Source organism: Poromitra crassiceps, assembly GCF_964638095.1.
Source record: "Poromitra crassiceps genome assembly, chromosome: 28".
In the NCBI taxonomy this organism is placed as follows: Eukaryota; Metazoa; Chordata; class Actinopteri; order Beryciformes; family Melamphaidae; genus Poromitra; species Poromitra crassiceps.
Window position 1 is genome coordinate 9,258,091 of NC_139651.1, and position 14,142 is coordinate 9,272,232.

At 43.9% G+C, this 14,142-nt stretch overlaps 1 protein-coding gene across 3 annotated transcripts in view; it reads right to left on the reverse strand.

The window, feature by feature from the left end:
* Positions 1-14,142, reverse strand: part of adcy7 (adenylate cyclase 7) — a 92,387-nt gene that overhangs the window by 4,722 nt on the left and 73,523 nt on the right. For all 3 annotated transcript variants that reach the window (XR_014553832.1, XM_083662358.1, XM_083662357.1), the window contains 11 exons: positions 13,702-13,771; positions 13,228-13,325; positions 12,954-13,038; positions 10,424-10,561; positions 10,161-10,256; positions 9,433-9,620; positions 8,847-8,958; positions 8,130-8,288; positions 3,479-3,625; positions 2,460-2,567; positions 519-633 (listed from right to left, as the gene is read on the reverse strand). Coding sequence is in view for 2 of the 3 variants with exons in the window: in XM_083662358.1 (XP_083518484.1) it covers positions 519-633; positions 2,460-2,567; positions 3,479-3,625; positions 8,130-8,288; positions 8,847-8,958; positions 9,433-9,620; positions 10,161-10,256; positions 10,424-10,561; positions 12,954-13,038; positions 13,228-13,325; positions 13,702-13,771 (1,316 nt within the window). In the remaining variant the exon portion in view is untranslated. The remainder of the gene's footprint in view (positions 1-518; positions 634-2,459; positions 2,568-3,478; positions 3,626-8,129; positions 8,289-8,846; positions 8,959-9,432; positions 9,621-10,160; positions 10,257-10,423; positions 10,562-12,953; positions 13,039-13,227; positions 13,326-13,701; positions 13,772-14,142) is intronic.

A 14,142-nucleotide genomic window follows, 5' to 3' on the forward strand; every position in this document is an offset into this window, starting at 1 on the left:
CTTTCATGCAGCGTGTAACCAAGGCAACCTGTTGGTGAATGTGTTCACTGATGGTGGCGCAGTGCAGGTTTTCATTGAAATGTGGTAAATTCATGGAAGCTGAAGCTGGCGAGCGGCTGCACCTACTCACTAGGGGTGTCAAAAATAATCGATTATAAGATGCATCGCGATGCGGACCTGCACGATTCTACATCGATTCACAAATGTCAAAAATCGATTATTATTATTTTTTTTTTTATATAATCAAATAAAATATAATGGAAGTACATGCAGTGGTTTATTTTAATTATGGATCATAATACAATGCAATTCTAAATGCACTTTTATTTTAAAAGTAGCCACACAGTGAGAAAAAAGAAAGTGAGAAAAAAAATCATGTATTCGGGAAAAAAAGTGATGCATCGATTTAAGATGCATCGAGATGCATCGATAATCGTTATCGAATCGAATCGTAGCCCTCTGAATCGTAATCGAATCGAATCGTGAGGCCAGTGAAGATTCACAGCCCTACTACTCACCCACGCGGAGCCGAAAGCTGTTGAAGGAATGCCGGTTGATGCCATCCAGCTTGCCAATTAAAGCGATGGCAAACTCCACCATGTTGCCTATCTGGGCCTGCTGTCTCTCCCTGTCCTGCGAGAACACAGAGGAACAGCAGCGTCACTCAACATGCACAATACGACGAGGACATGTTTCATGTTGTATCGTCTGTCTTGGACCCCAGGAAGACTAGCTTGGCATTCAGGCGTCAGCTAATGAAGATGAATAATTAATTAATTAAGATAATTATAAGTGTTGAGATGTGCTGAAAGGTGGATTGTATGGTGCACGTTCTCTGTAAAGCCTGGAGAAATGTACTTTGTATTGTATTTGAATCTGTATAGGAAAATGTTTGATACACCAAACTGCAAAGTGATGTACGGATGAGTGTTTAAAGCTCATGTGAGCTGAGCATGCAGAGTGCATGACAGAAATAATGTTAATCAATCAATCTTCAGAAGACCTGAGTCCAATAGACCCTTTTCACAGCAACCGTTTTGAGGTGGTAAAGCAGGTGCAACCAAGAGATGTGCCAGGCAGGGCCCTCAATGTTATCAGTTACACCTGCTTTACCACCTCAAAATGGTTGCTGTGAGAATGACATAATAGAAAAGATTTAGGTTCTGGATTGGGAATTGCCATAATTGTGGTAATGTGTAGCTCAGTGGTAAAGGATGGCACCAATCCTGCCAGGCACTTTACATCAAACTGTCCAAGGTGGCCAAAGTTTCAAACAATGAGGTGAACATATGTGAACGTTATCCCCATTAGCAAAAATGGCAGGATTTTGACTGCTGTGAACATAGGGTCACAAGGTGATGTCAGATAGACCGCGATTGCCTTATATGGTCATTGCTCCAGCCAGGGTTCGAGCTATGTGGGGGCTGAGCTCCCATAAGGAAGTGACTGAGTCCCCATGAAAGCAGTAAAATCATACATCTGATCTGTGGGGGTCGCCAATATACGTACATACCAACATTTTTTTTTTTTTTATCACTAATAATGCATTTTTCAATGTAATGAGTAGCCTATTAACTATTGTTTACCTTAACATGATAAATAGGCTAAAACAAAGATGTCTTCCAAAATAACTAAACACCATTTTCTCTCATCGAGTGTTGGAGTGATGAGCAGTGAATTATTTCTCTCTCATAACCGACCACACCAACACTCATATTCGCCAACCGGCGACCGCACATGACAGTAGCTTCTGTGTGTGTGTGTGTGTAAGTGTTGGACCACATAATGAGCAGTGAAGTCCCCCCTCCCTCTAACATTAGTTATTTTGGAAACCCCCCACAAAGCTCAGATTATAACTCGAACCCTGGCTCCAGCCCCCTGCACTGTTTAAACCCAACCACTGGGATCCTATGGGGCCACCATTGAATGTGTGACGTCACAATTCACTCTACCAGACTTTAACAGACTGCACTTTTGACTAAATTTAAAACTGACAGTTCACAGATCTTTAACACTACATACATACATATATTCTACATCAAACCATTCAGCTACTTCTGCTCTCACTCACAATGTAAAAATATAAGGGATGCGATGTGATGTATAGTTTATGAGATATTAACATTTATTTGACACTAGTGCTCCACTCTTTTCCACAGTAGTTTCTGCTGTCAGCCAAAGAGACAGGAGCTTCAATGGAGCGTTTCAAACTGGGGAGTTTTGTTTTTGGACCTGTGAATCATGCAAGGCTACTCTAGTACTCCAGAATATAATAATAATAAAATATAGAACTGGAAATTAGCAGGTCCCCTTTCAGAAATGCCACGAGTGCCAGTTTGGTTATTGACAATATCTGGATTCTCCTGATGTGGTAAACTCCACCCATCTAGTGTTTCAAGTGGGTTAAAACAAACGCTGAGCCAGGTGTGGTCCTGGGTCCAAAGCAGCTGCTACGCCACCTGATTGTTCTCGTGGCCGGGTGTCCCGCTCAGCCCCGCGGCTGCCATGTACGTGCTGCCGATGGTCTTGATCTTCTCCACGCCGCTGAACTTTGGCTTGGACAGCAGCTGGTGCGTTAGGAGGAAAAACACAATTGAAATATGAGGCATTTGGGCATGATGCCTGATTGGGCATGATGCCTGATTAGTCACTCACCCTTTCATCATTTATCTATTTATTCACGCTGATATTTACATTTTCGCCATTTAGCCGAGGGACTTGTAATGATTCCAAGAGTAGAATAAGTTCCCAATTAGCAACATTATAAGCAACCAATCTGTCAAAGCCACAGTGCAGCAGAGGTGAACAAATAAGGGCTCGGGACAGGGCTGCGGGAAGGGGGGGTGCTGCAGGTGCTGCAGCAGCCTCTGCTGTTTTGTATTGGAATTGCAGTCTCAATAAAAAAAAAAAACAGAATATGATTAAAATGTGTTTTATACTGCGATATTTAGGGTTTATGTGCAAAGCAAAGAGTGGCGCGTGTGCAGCCCCGGACATCTAAGGGCATCACAGACCTGTTATTGCTCAATCTCGTGTGGCTGAACGCCACTTGTCCCTCTAAGAAGTTGGACGCCGACCGCACGGGGCCGCGTAACTTTAACAGAGTTAAAGATGGAGATGTCATTTTTGGTGTTTGGTTTATAATAATAAGCTAATAAAATATAATAATAAGCTCAGTGTTTCTGCCTGTGTTGCTGTCTGTTGTAGTGTAAAAGGACGTAAAGGGAGAGAAGGTGGTGACATCAAAGTGAGTGAGAAAAGGAGAAAATACTATACACAACAGTATAATCCTAATGTCAATTTAAATTGAGATATTCCTCTAAATATGGCTAAAAAACATCCAAACGTCCAAATAACACCCAAAACAAATTCGGCGTTGCCGAAAAGTCCCTTCCTTGCAGCACCCCCTGCTTAAAATGACTTCCAGCGGCCCTGGCTCAGGATGAAAGATAAGAGAGGTTTGGCTTGTCTGCCTGACCTCGTCAAAGTCGGCGATGATCTCGTTGAGGAGCCTCAGGCACTCCAGGCCCTCCTTGTTGATGTCGCACTCGGTGTAGAACTCCTTGAAATCCGGCACCGAGGCGAACATCACACACACACAGTCATATGACTTGTAGTAGAGATCCTATTGGACAAAAGGCAAAATACAAGAAGCACCATGAGTGATTGTAGCAAGGAGAAGTGGAGGCTTATACACCAGAAGTGGAAAGTAACGACTTTTTTAAAGTAACACTACTTTTTACTACATTTACTTGAATATGTTTTCAAGTGTTTACTCCCACTGTAATGTAAGCCAGATTTATTTCTAGACATAAGGCTCATAACAGCTATTCTGGCCCTTACCTCCCATAATTAATATTAGCTCTGCTGACGTAATTAGAAAGAGACAATCCAATGGGCTGATTGGGCAAATTGTTTATTATTATAGTAGCATAGCAAAATGAGTAGTAATCAGGGGAGAACATTTTCAAGCTAAGTCAAGTAACACCTTAAGCAATTTAAGCAACACTACGCAGTACTCTTTCCACCTCTGGTTATTGAACAAGTAACGAAGGAGAAGCAGCAGCCAGCACACAACAGACAGAGGGAAAGTGTGTGGGTTGCAAGAGACATTGAAGGCATCATAGCACAGAGCCACTTCAGTCAAAGACTGGGTTTCAGATCAGGCCAATAGGTGAGAGATGATATGACAGCCTGTGCAGGTGTCACCTCTTCAAGAGACCTTGATGACTGGCACCAGGAAGCAGCTAGCACTCTGAATGTGTGTCATGTTTCCCACACTCTTCATCACATGAGACACATTTGAGAGCTATCTGACAACGTGAGCACTGTGCATCAAGCATTTAACAGCCAGTGTTGGGGGTAACTTGTTACAAAAGTAACATAACACATGTAATATATTACTTTTAGCAGTAACTCGGTAATATAACTTATTACTTATAGGATTTCAGTAATATTATACCAGTTTCTTTGTCAAGTGACACAAGTTACTAATTGAGTTTGTTTGAGCAAAGCACATATTTCAATAAGGATACAATCATTTCCTAATCAAATTGTGTGTTTTTATGCAAATAACCACTATAGACGACAATAACAAAGGAAAAGGATCACATTTAGAATTTTGGACGGTTTATATACTGACATCAAGACACTGTTTTTTTTTTATGGTTCAAGAGCGGCGATGTCCTTCTGCTACTGCTGTTATTTTGGTGAAAATAATGCAAAAGTAGTGTAATAAGTAACTAGTTACTCTACACAGAAAAAATAAGTGTTTCTCTGTGCATGACGGCCTGACAACGGGTGACAGATTGTTCATACCCCCCATGTGACGACAGCTTCACTTCCCACAGTGCAAGTGAGCGTGCCATGCATTGTAGGGATTGACATTTAAAATGACTTCCAATTGTATTTTTAGATCGGTAAATCTCTCGACACGCTCTGCAACTGCTCTGCACAACCTGTCTTGTGTCCTGTGTCCTGTGTCCTGTGTACATACAGTACATTACTTGCACATACTTGGAAATACAGTAGCCATATGTAAAGCTGATAAATAGCCGTTGACAGATTTGCACACCCTGCCAAGCCAATTATGCTATCTTGCACTGTAAATTCTAACTGCAAACATCTGTATATTTGTCAGTGCTGCTGAGGCATAGTGACAATTCAAGCCATTGAAAACTATCCTCTTATCTATTTTACTTATATCCTCATCAATCCTATATCTTACAACAGAGGTTCTCAAATGTTTTTCAGCCAAGGACCCCTGACAACAGGGATACTCAACTTGCTTTGCCCGGGGGCCACTTTCGTGAAATGATAGAAGGCCAGGGGCCAGTTAATAAACAAACAATATACATTTTTCTGTAGCGGATTGTAGGTTTTTGGGGTGTCAGCCGGAGTTTAGTCTGACAATGTTGTGCACACCAGATAGTTAGTTAGGTTAAGTGTTAGGTTAAGTACATAGAGTACATAAGTGCCTGGGTAGCAAGCAGACGGCGGTATTTGACAATTTAGCAGCTAAATCATAGATTATTGAAAGATATTCCATATTCCAGACTGAAATGCTATAACAGAAGTGGAGTGTTGGCCAGAATGACATGAACATTTGGACACTTATTCATCTTGCATGTTGCGTTCAGGTGCACTGTATTTATTTTTTTTTGCAATTCCATCACCGTCCGCGGGCCGCATGTATCACTGCCTTACAAGACAGAAAATATACAGGGGACCGCCTCATTCTGATTTGTGATTTTGGGCTCAGCTTAATTGTTTCCATGGTAACGTGCTAGACTTTTAAATTGATATGGTTTGTTAGATTAGAATGTAATCCATGAACCATTTTAGATTTAATGCATACAATATTTTTGTTGAACTATGAAGCACAAAAATGTTTTTATTTTCCTGAAAACGTTTCGCGGACCCCCTGGCAAAGTGCCTCGGACCCCCATTTGAGAAGCACTGTCTTACAACACTCAACATTGTGGGGACACCGACATGACTGGAGTCATGCTGGGCTTTCTGTTATGCTGCTGACCGTGAGATCGTTCAAATCTCATTTCCTCTTATTGCGTCGATTGTGAAAGTCAGAGAAAATATTATCTCTTTTTGTTGTGACGATCACATGACAGAACAAGCCAACAGGGCTTATATTTCAACAAGTCGCGCTCACAGGGTTGCAGATAGTTCAAGCCCAAGTTCGTTTATTTATATAGTCCTTTTACCACACGCATGCCTCAGAGGACTTTATAGGGGATGTGTCTACTAGCTGGATCTAACTAAACACAGTCGGTGGACAAAATTACACAGGACAAGCGTAGAAAAACACAGGGTAGGCAAGAGCAGATTTTAGGAAGGCAAACAATCTACCTATTCTACATAGCCTAACCCAGTGGTTCTCAAATGGGGGTCCCGGGGACCCCCAGGGGTCCGTGGCACTTTGCCATGGGGTCCGCGAAAGGTTTTCAGGAAAAAAAAAAAAAAAACATTTTTTTTGTTCTTTTGTGTGCAAAAGCTTCATAGTTCAACGAAAATATTGTATGATTTAAATCTAAAATGGTTCATGGATTACATTCGAATCTAACAAACCTATCAATTTAAAAGTCAAGCGTGGAAACTGTTACCGTGGAAACAATTAAGCTTAGCCCAAAATCACAAATCAGAATGAGGGGGTCCCCGGAATACTTTCTATCTTGTAAGGGGCACTCCTTGGCTGAAAAACATTTGAGAACCTCTTCCCTCACCTACCCGGCACCCCCAGCCTTCATGCACACAAAGAGAAAGTCCTAAGAGAAACCTGAGTAGGAAAACTGGGAAGAAATCTTTGAGGCCAATAGAAATCCCACAGGACGGCTTAGATAGAACAGTGAGAACATTTCAAATGGCTCATTTCTGTTTACATTTTGCAAAATGACACATGCACTTTAGTTGAGTGCTTTTGGCAATGTGGAAATTTGAGTGGCTCTGTCTCTATCATGTCAACAAATAATGATGCTGCTGTTGCTGCGATCCATTCCAAATGCAGGGGATGAATATATCAGCTGTGAGGCACAGATTATGATACGAAGCGATCCATATTGTGCAGCTTTCCTATTGGGGCGTCGTCCCCCCCGCCCCCCACCTTAACCACAAACAGGACGTAGTGACCACATAGAGACACTGCATGAAATAAGCCACGCCCATCACGGGGGAAAGCTCTCCATTCACTTCCATACACCGGCATAATTGTTCCTTGAATTAAACATGGCTAAAAAGCTGTTGTGTGGTGGGGCTGCGCAGACAACAAATGTAAGAAATCGGCAATTAAAGTTTTGTTGGTACTCCCGAGCAAAACAAGGAAGAAGTTGAGGATTGGCGAGAAGAAAAATGTGGATCTAGCTGTCAAGGAAGTAAGTTGGAGTGTTCATTTTCCGTATATATGATCTTTGTGTGCAACACGTGACATAGGAGAAGGCCAGGATTGGGTGGGTGGGAGGGGGGGTTGTTTTCCCCTGTTTTGGGCGTGGTTTCTGAATGATGACGCGCTCCCGCAGTGTCTCTATTACTTTGTAGGTAAGCCCATTAGCCCCCCTCCTCCCTCCCTCCCCCTATACTTGGTCACTTCCCCGTGCCTCGCTGTCCTGGTCGTTGCTCCACCCTCTCTCTGCTGATCTGGGGAGAGTTGTAGACCAGCACACTTCCTCCGATACAGCCGTTTCTTTTCACCTGACAGTGAGGGGTTTCACCGGCAGGACGTCGTGCCTCCCCGCTGAACAGGCGCCCGAACCGACCAGAGGAGGCACTAGTGCGGCGACCAGGACACATACCCTTAATCCAGCTTCCCACCCACAGACACGGCCAATTGTGCTTGTATGGACGACCGACCAAGCCAGAGGCAACACGGGGGCTTGAACCCGGGACCCTCGTGTTGGTAGGCAGGAAATCTGGCGCTGCACTACCCGGGCGCCCAATTTCATGTCAACCGTGTGTACCGGTGTCAAAGTCACCAAACATGCCAATGAGAGCCAGTGGAGTGATGGAGACGTGGAGGGGGGGAGGGAAGGCGGGGCATGTCGGTCACAGAAATCCACCTGTAACCCGGGGGCGCCTACCTTGTGCTTCTCGTTAAGTAAAGAGTTTGAGTGGAGTCCCACCTCGTTCTTTTTGTTCTCCCCGACAAACAGCGCGGCCACGTGGGCCGGCAGAACGTTCTCCAGCAGCAGGCGGTTCAGGTTCTCCCTGGTCTCGATCTCGTCCTGCTCCGTGTGGTTCTTGTTCTTCAGCAGGAAGTCCTGGCGGAAGCACGACTCGTTCTAGGAGAGAGAAATGGGTGGTGAGGATGAGGAAGAGGGAGGTGTTTTTTCTTCTTCTTCTAATATATATATATATTTATATATATATATATATATATATATATATAGTGTGTGTATATATATATATATTTATTTATTTATTATTTAGATATAAAGGTTGGAGAGGTTTGCACTCAATTTGAGAAATTATTTTGAGAAAACTTGTTATTTCAAGGCAAAATGACAAACTCCAGCATAGCATAAGATGCAAGAAGCTACTTGTTACATAGTCAAAGCCAAGCCTGGCAGAAAAGCAGCTCTTACTCTAGGGAAAAGACAGGAGGACCATGAAGGAGGGATGTAAGAAAGGTTAGGAACCAAAGGTCACACATCTGCCATCCAGGTACTTGCGAGGCACCGTTAACTCTATAGGGATGCTATCAGTCTGTCTTTATGCCTGTGAGCAATACAAAGTTATTAATTCCTATGTGTGTGTGTGTGTGTGTGTGTGTGTGTGTGTGAGAGAGAAATAAGGGATAAAAACGGGGAGGGAAATGGGGCGAGGAGCATTCTCCTTACCTGTTGTGAGATGATGAGCATAGTGACCAGGAACAGGGTGATATATATGCAGCTCATCACCTGGGGGTGTTTAACCAGGCCAAGCTCAGCAAGGACAGATGCATCGTTAATGCTGTAGCACAAAGGGAAAATTCATGGTTGGACCTCAGTTTCATTTGAAATGTTTCACCTATTCATACATGGTCATTTTAGGGATGCAGGAATAATTACGGTTAATAATTGTAACATTGTTTGTTCGTTTGTCTCTGTGTCTTTGACCCTGGTTGTCTAATGATGATGGTACTTACTCAAGGTATTTAAGATGATCATCATACTGTGGTGGTCACTGTAAGTGGTTCTGATAAGATCTCACCACCTCTGAAATACTTCATGAGACTGAACTAGAGGATGCATGAAATCTAAGTGACTAGAGTGAGTGACTAGTGTTAAATTATGACTCATATCCTGTAATGCACGAGCAGCCCCTCCGCCCTCTCAGCTCCTCACTAAAGTCAATAAAGGTAGGCTCACAAAGCAGGAAACAGTACACTTATTATAAGACCATGTGCCAGGATACAGGGTTGACATCCAGAGTTCAGTCCCCCACCTGCTGCAGTTCCAGTCGTGTGGATAGAGGGTGCGTCCGTAGGCCATGAAGAGCTCCTTCTTGCAGCCGAGGATGATGATGTAGTAGGCTGTGGAGGCCAGGGTGAGGAAGAACACTTTGAGCTCAAAGCTCACCCTGAGGAACACCCCGCACGCAATGAGAGACAGGATGCAGCAGTAGACAGAGTACTGTGGGAGAGAGAGAGAGAGAGAGAGATGGGAGTTAGACCTGGCTGTGTCAAAGTGATAGTTAAAATATAGTTACAAGTTAGGAATAAATAGATGAAATAGTGAACAATAGTAATATTATAATAATAGTTAATAGTAATGTATGAATGCTACTCCTGAAGATTAAAATTTTGACATTATCATTGTGTGTGTTTAACACAGAGGTTCTCAAATACTTCTCAGCCAAGGACCGCTTACGAGATAGAAAATTTACCGGGGACCCCCTCATTCTGATTTGTGATTTTGGGCTAAGCTTAATTGTTTCCACAGTAACGTGCTTGACTTTTAAATTGATAAGGTTTGTTAGATTAGAACGTAATCCATGAACCATTTTAGATTTAATGCATGCAATATTTTCATTGAACTATGAAGCTTTTGCAAAAATATTTATTTTTATTTTCCTGAAAACGTTTCGCGGACCCCCTTGCAAAGTGCCACGGACCCCTGGGGGTCCCCGGACCCCCATTTGAGAACCAATGGTTTAACAGAGCGATCACTCACAGGCAGGTAGAAGAGATCTTCCACGTGCTGGTGGGAGCTATTTGCTTGCCGGTCAGTACTCTCACTGGAACATGTCAAATCTGGCTTGATGAAGCACTAAGGAGAGAGTAAAAGGATCAAAGGATTTGATTGACATACAGCCAGTGGACAGCAGGCTTTGACGTTTGCTATTTCAGCTATGAATTGCAGCACATCTATAAATAGCAGAGCATGTGATGGCATTCGACCAGCGGCTCAAAGCGGTGGAAGCGTAGTCGTCTTACCAGGTTGAAAACTGCCAGGATGACGATGACCGCGGTGGTGATGGTGGCCAGAGGGAGGCGCACACACGGCCGCTTCACCACCGCCTCCGACACGGCTGGCAGCCACTGGCAGCTCGACAGCTTCTCTGGAAACAGCCGCTGTGATCGGGAGGGAAGGGAGAGGAAAGACGAGGGGTGGATTCAAACGGGTACGAGGAGCGTGACGTTTATAGACCAAATCACCCGTTCAATCAATCGTCGTGCTAACGACAGTCACTTCCAGTTAGACAACCGCCGATTGATTTGAATTGCTTGAATTGAAATCGGCAAAGCTGTTTACTGTTTATCTCGGTTGTCATTTTCAGCCGTAACTGTAACCTTTAAAGATAACCCTATATACCATAGTTGAACAGGGTGGTCGGACCCATCTACCGTTTCTGCTGTGCTTATTTTGGCTCATCGGGCTGGTCCGACTAACTGCTCGTTTTGGGTCAACTCAAGCTGTCATTTTTATTTCCTCTTTGGTTCAACAGGTAAATTAGGTCTCCAAACCGACGTTACAGAAAGTGTTGTTATTAATGAGATATAAAACCGTCGCCAAGAGACTCATCCTAAGGGAGTGGAAGTCCCCCTCCCCACCTTCTTTTCAGCTATGGCTGTCAGACATGGTTTCTGTTATACGTATGGAGAGACTCAGGTTCCTGAGGACCAATTCACTTAGGCAGTTATCTACCATCTGGGACCCATTTATGGCATACTTGGGTGAGGTTAGGGGCAACGGGTAACTCACCCAACTGATATCTCGTTTATTCCTCACACTGGATTCTATATATCATGGTAGCACCTCACCACGATGTTGTAATGTTGATATGTGTATGCTTTTTCTTTCTTTTCCTTTCCTGTGACTGAGCTTGTGTCTTTGTTTTTGTTTTGTTCTTGTGTGTCTTTGTTGCAAAAAATGTTTTTTTTTTTTTTAATGAGATATAAAAGCATCACACGTGCATTTGAGCCTTAATCATTTGTTAATAGTTTGTCCCCCCCCCCCCCCCCCCCCCGTTTGGGCCGCTCCATTAAATTGTATGTATATGATGCATTAAACAAACTTGTGGTTCAGTCCATACAGTCATCCGTCTGCAGACGTCATGTGTGACTGACTCAAGAGTTGCACCGGCTGTTTCCAGTGAAGGAATCTGTCTGAGTGAGTGCGTAGCTCACACTGCCTGTCAGGAGTGAATGTACGTCATGTCGTGCACCCGGGCCAGCTGGGCAGCTGGAGGCCAGGGCATGGAACGGAGAGCTTCCAGAACATGCAACAAAGCGTGTTTCCATGATCACACACACACACACACACACACACACACACCTTTATTTCTCTACCCACCACTTCCCCATCATATATGACCATTCTGACACGTCTGTTGCTTCTGTGACCCTTGCACCTCTTCTGATTGCTTGCGTGTGTGGTTGGCAGTCTAGGAAATTACATTTTTCCCCTCTGTCCAGCCCTCGAGTCTCACTGCTGCCAAGAACAACAGCTATAAGGACACTCATTAATGTTATTGGTTTACACGACTTACACACCTGCTTACACCTCGAAAGGGTTGCGGTGAAAAGGGCCTATTCTGAGATGGAGGTTGAACATGTTTCCATTGAAAGAGAATGAGCCGTCGTCTGGCCAATAAGGTGGTAAAGGCAAGAACACGCTGCGTGACTTTATAGAGGTATTCTCCTCCATTAAGGTTTTGCTTGCCCCTGTGTTACGTCCTGCCTTTTAGACACAAAATGGCTGCTGAGAAAAAGGTGAAGTAGCTGCAGAGGGACACCGCAAAGCCAAGAGAGTAGGGTCAGGGATAATGGTAGTGTTTACACAGTATGCTGTGTTAAGAGTTTTGAAGATTTCAGACCAAAATGAATGTGCCAAGCCTGAGGCAGGACCAGAACATGAAGGCTGAAGATTGCTTGCACCTATTACATGAGGCAGTTACATTGGGATAAGTAAGGGACAGCCTCAAATATATGATATTAGTATAATGGACTACATTAGTGCACAATCTCACACTGTATGAGGCCATGCCTAGCACAGACGGATGAGGATACGTTGCCACCGATCATCAGGTGGTCCCTAACGCTCGCTCCCAAGAGTCCTTAGGGCTGCTTATCTGGTTTTCAATTATAGAATTAAAGAGACAGTACATGCTACAAGCCAGCCTTTTTTGCTCAGGGTCGTAGAGTTTCTCGGGTACGACGAGGGAATTTGGGGTTCTGATTCTGAATCTAATGCCTAATCTGGAGGCGGGGGGTGCGGGGGGTGGGGGGGGGGTTGGGCAGGTGGGATTCTGAAAGGTTGAATTTCTTTGATAGTTCTGTAAAGGACATAATAGTCCCATGCACAGATTCTTAATGTAGTTATCCCATTGTTGCAACAGGGCAGAAATAGATGATTATTCAAAGTGGGGGATAGGTCTCTTGAACATTTTCTACTCGTGTTGTAATGTTGACATTATCAGTCACTAGTCTGAATAAGAGTATCAGCTAAATGAATCTTACTAACCTGTAAGTGACCTGCGAAACAGATGGCCAGGGTCAGCAGGAGGACACAGACCAGCACTGCAAATGACATCCCCAACATCTCCCGACTGAGAGAAGATAAAGACATCAAACATTTAGCGGGCCAGTGCCACTCTTTTCCCGTAAGTACAAGTAATGGCATCTTTACGATGTATTTATGAATGAATATCATAATAATTGTCAACAACTCCGGGATCCTTTGTTTGAATTAGTAAATGAGTTGTGATGATCGGAGAGAAACATCTAGGCATACTCACTCCTTTGTGACAAACATCTGAACCAGAAAAATGCAGAAGAAGATGATGGTGGCACAGGCGACATAGTGTTTGAACATGGGCAGGTCCAAGGCTCGGTACTGAGGAAGGGGAAAGAAAGGGGGCGCACATGAACCTCCGTTTAGCACGTTTAGCTTTATGATTGAGTCAAAATGCTTTCAACAGTGCATCTATAAAGAACAAGGCAAAACCAAAACAAGATTTCACCAAAAGCGCCTCGGGATAACTCTGTTATGATTTGGTGCTATATAAATATAAAATTGATTGATTGATTGAAATGTTTGTGCTTGTTTTCCTAGTTGCATGATTTGGGCCTTTTGCGTTTGAGTGCAGAAACACCTTCATGTATTTCACAGACTCTTTTTCTCGGTGGAGAGTTCCAATATGAGTAGCTAACACAGCATGAATGCTTATGGACCTGAGTGAGTGTGTCCAACATTATAATGTTAAACTCACCTGTTTTTCCAAGTCTTTCTTTGGAAACCACAGTGCTAAGCTGCTGGTCTCTTCAGACTTAGACCACTGCCTGAGAGAGGAAGGAAAGGAAAGGAAAAAAAGAAAGAACTGTAATTGCATGGACATGGAGGTTTAAAATGGAAATTGTACTCCCCAATTGTACTTGGCCAATTCCCCCTGCTGTCCTGGTCGTTGCTCCACCCCTCTGCTGATCTGGGGAGAGTTGTAGACTAGCACATGCTTCCTCCGATACATGTGCAGTCAGTCGCCAGCCACTTCTTTTCACCTGACAGCGAAGGGTTTCACCGTGAGGATGTAGCGCGTGGGAGGATCACACTACCCCCCCCCCCCCCTGACCAGAGGAGGCACTATTGCAGCGACCAGGACACATACACTTAATCCGGCTTCCCACACTGCAGACTCTGCCAATTGTGCCCGTAT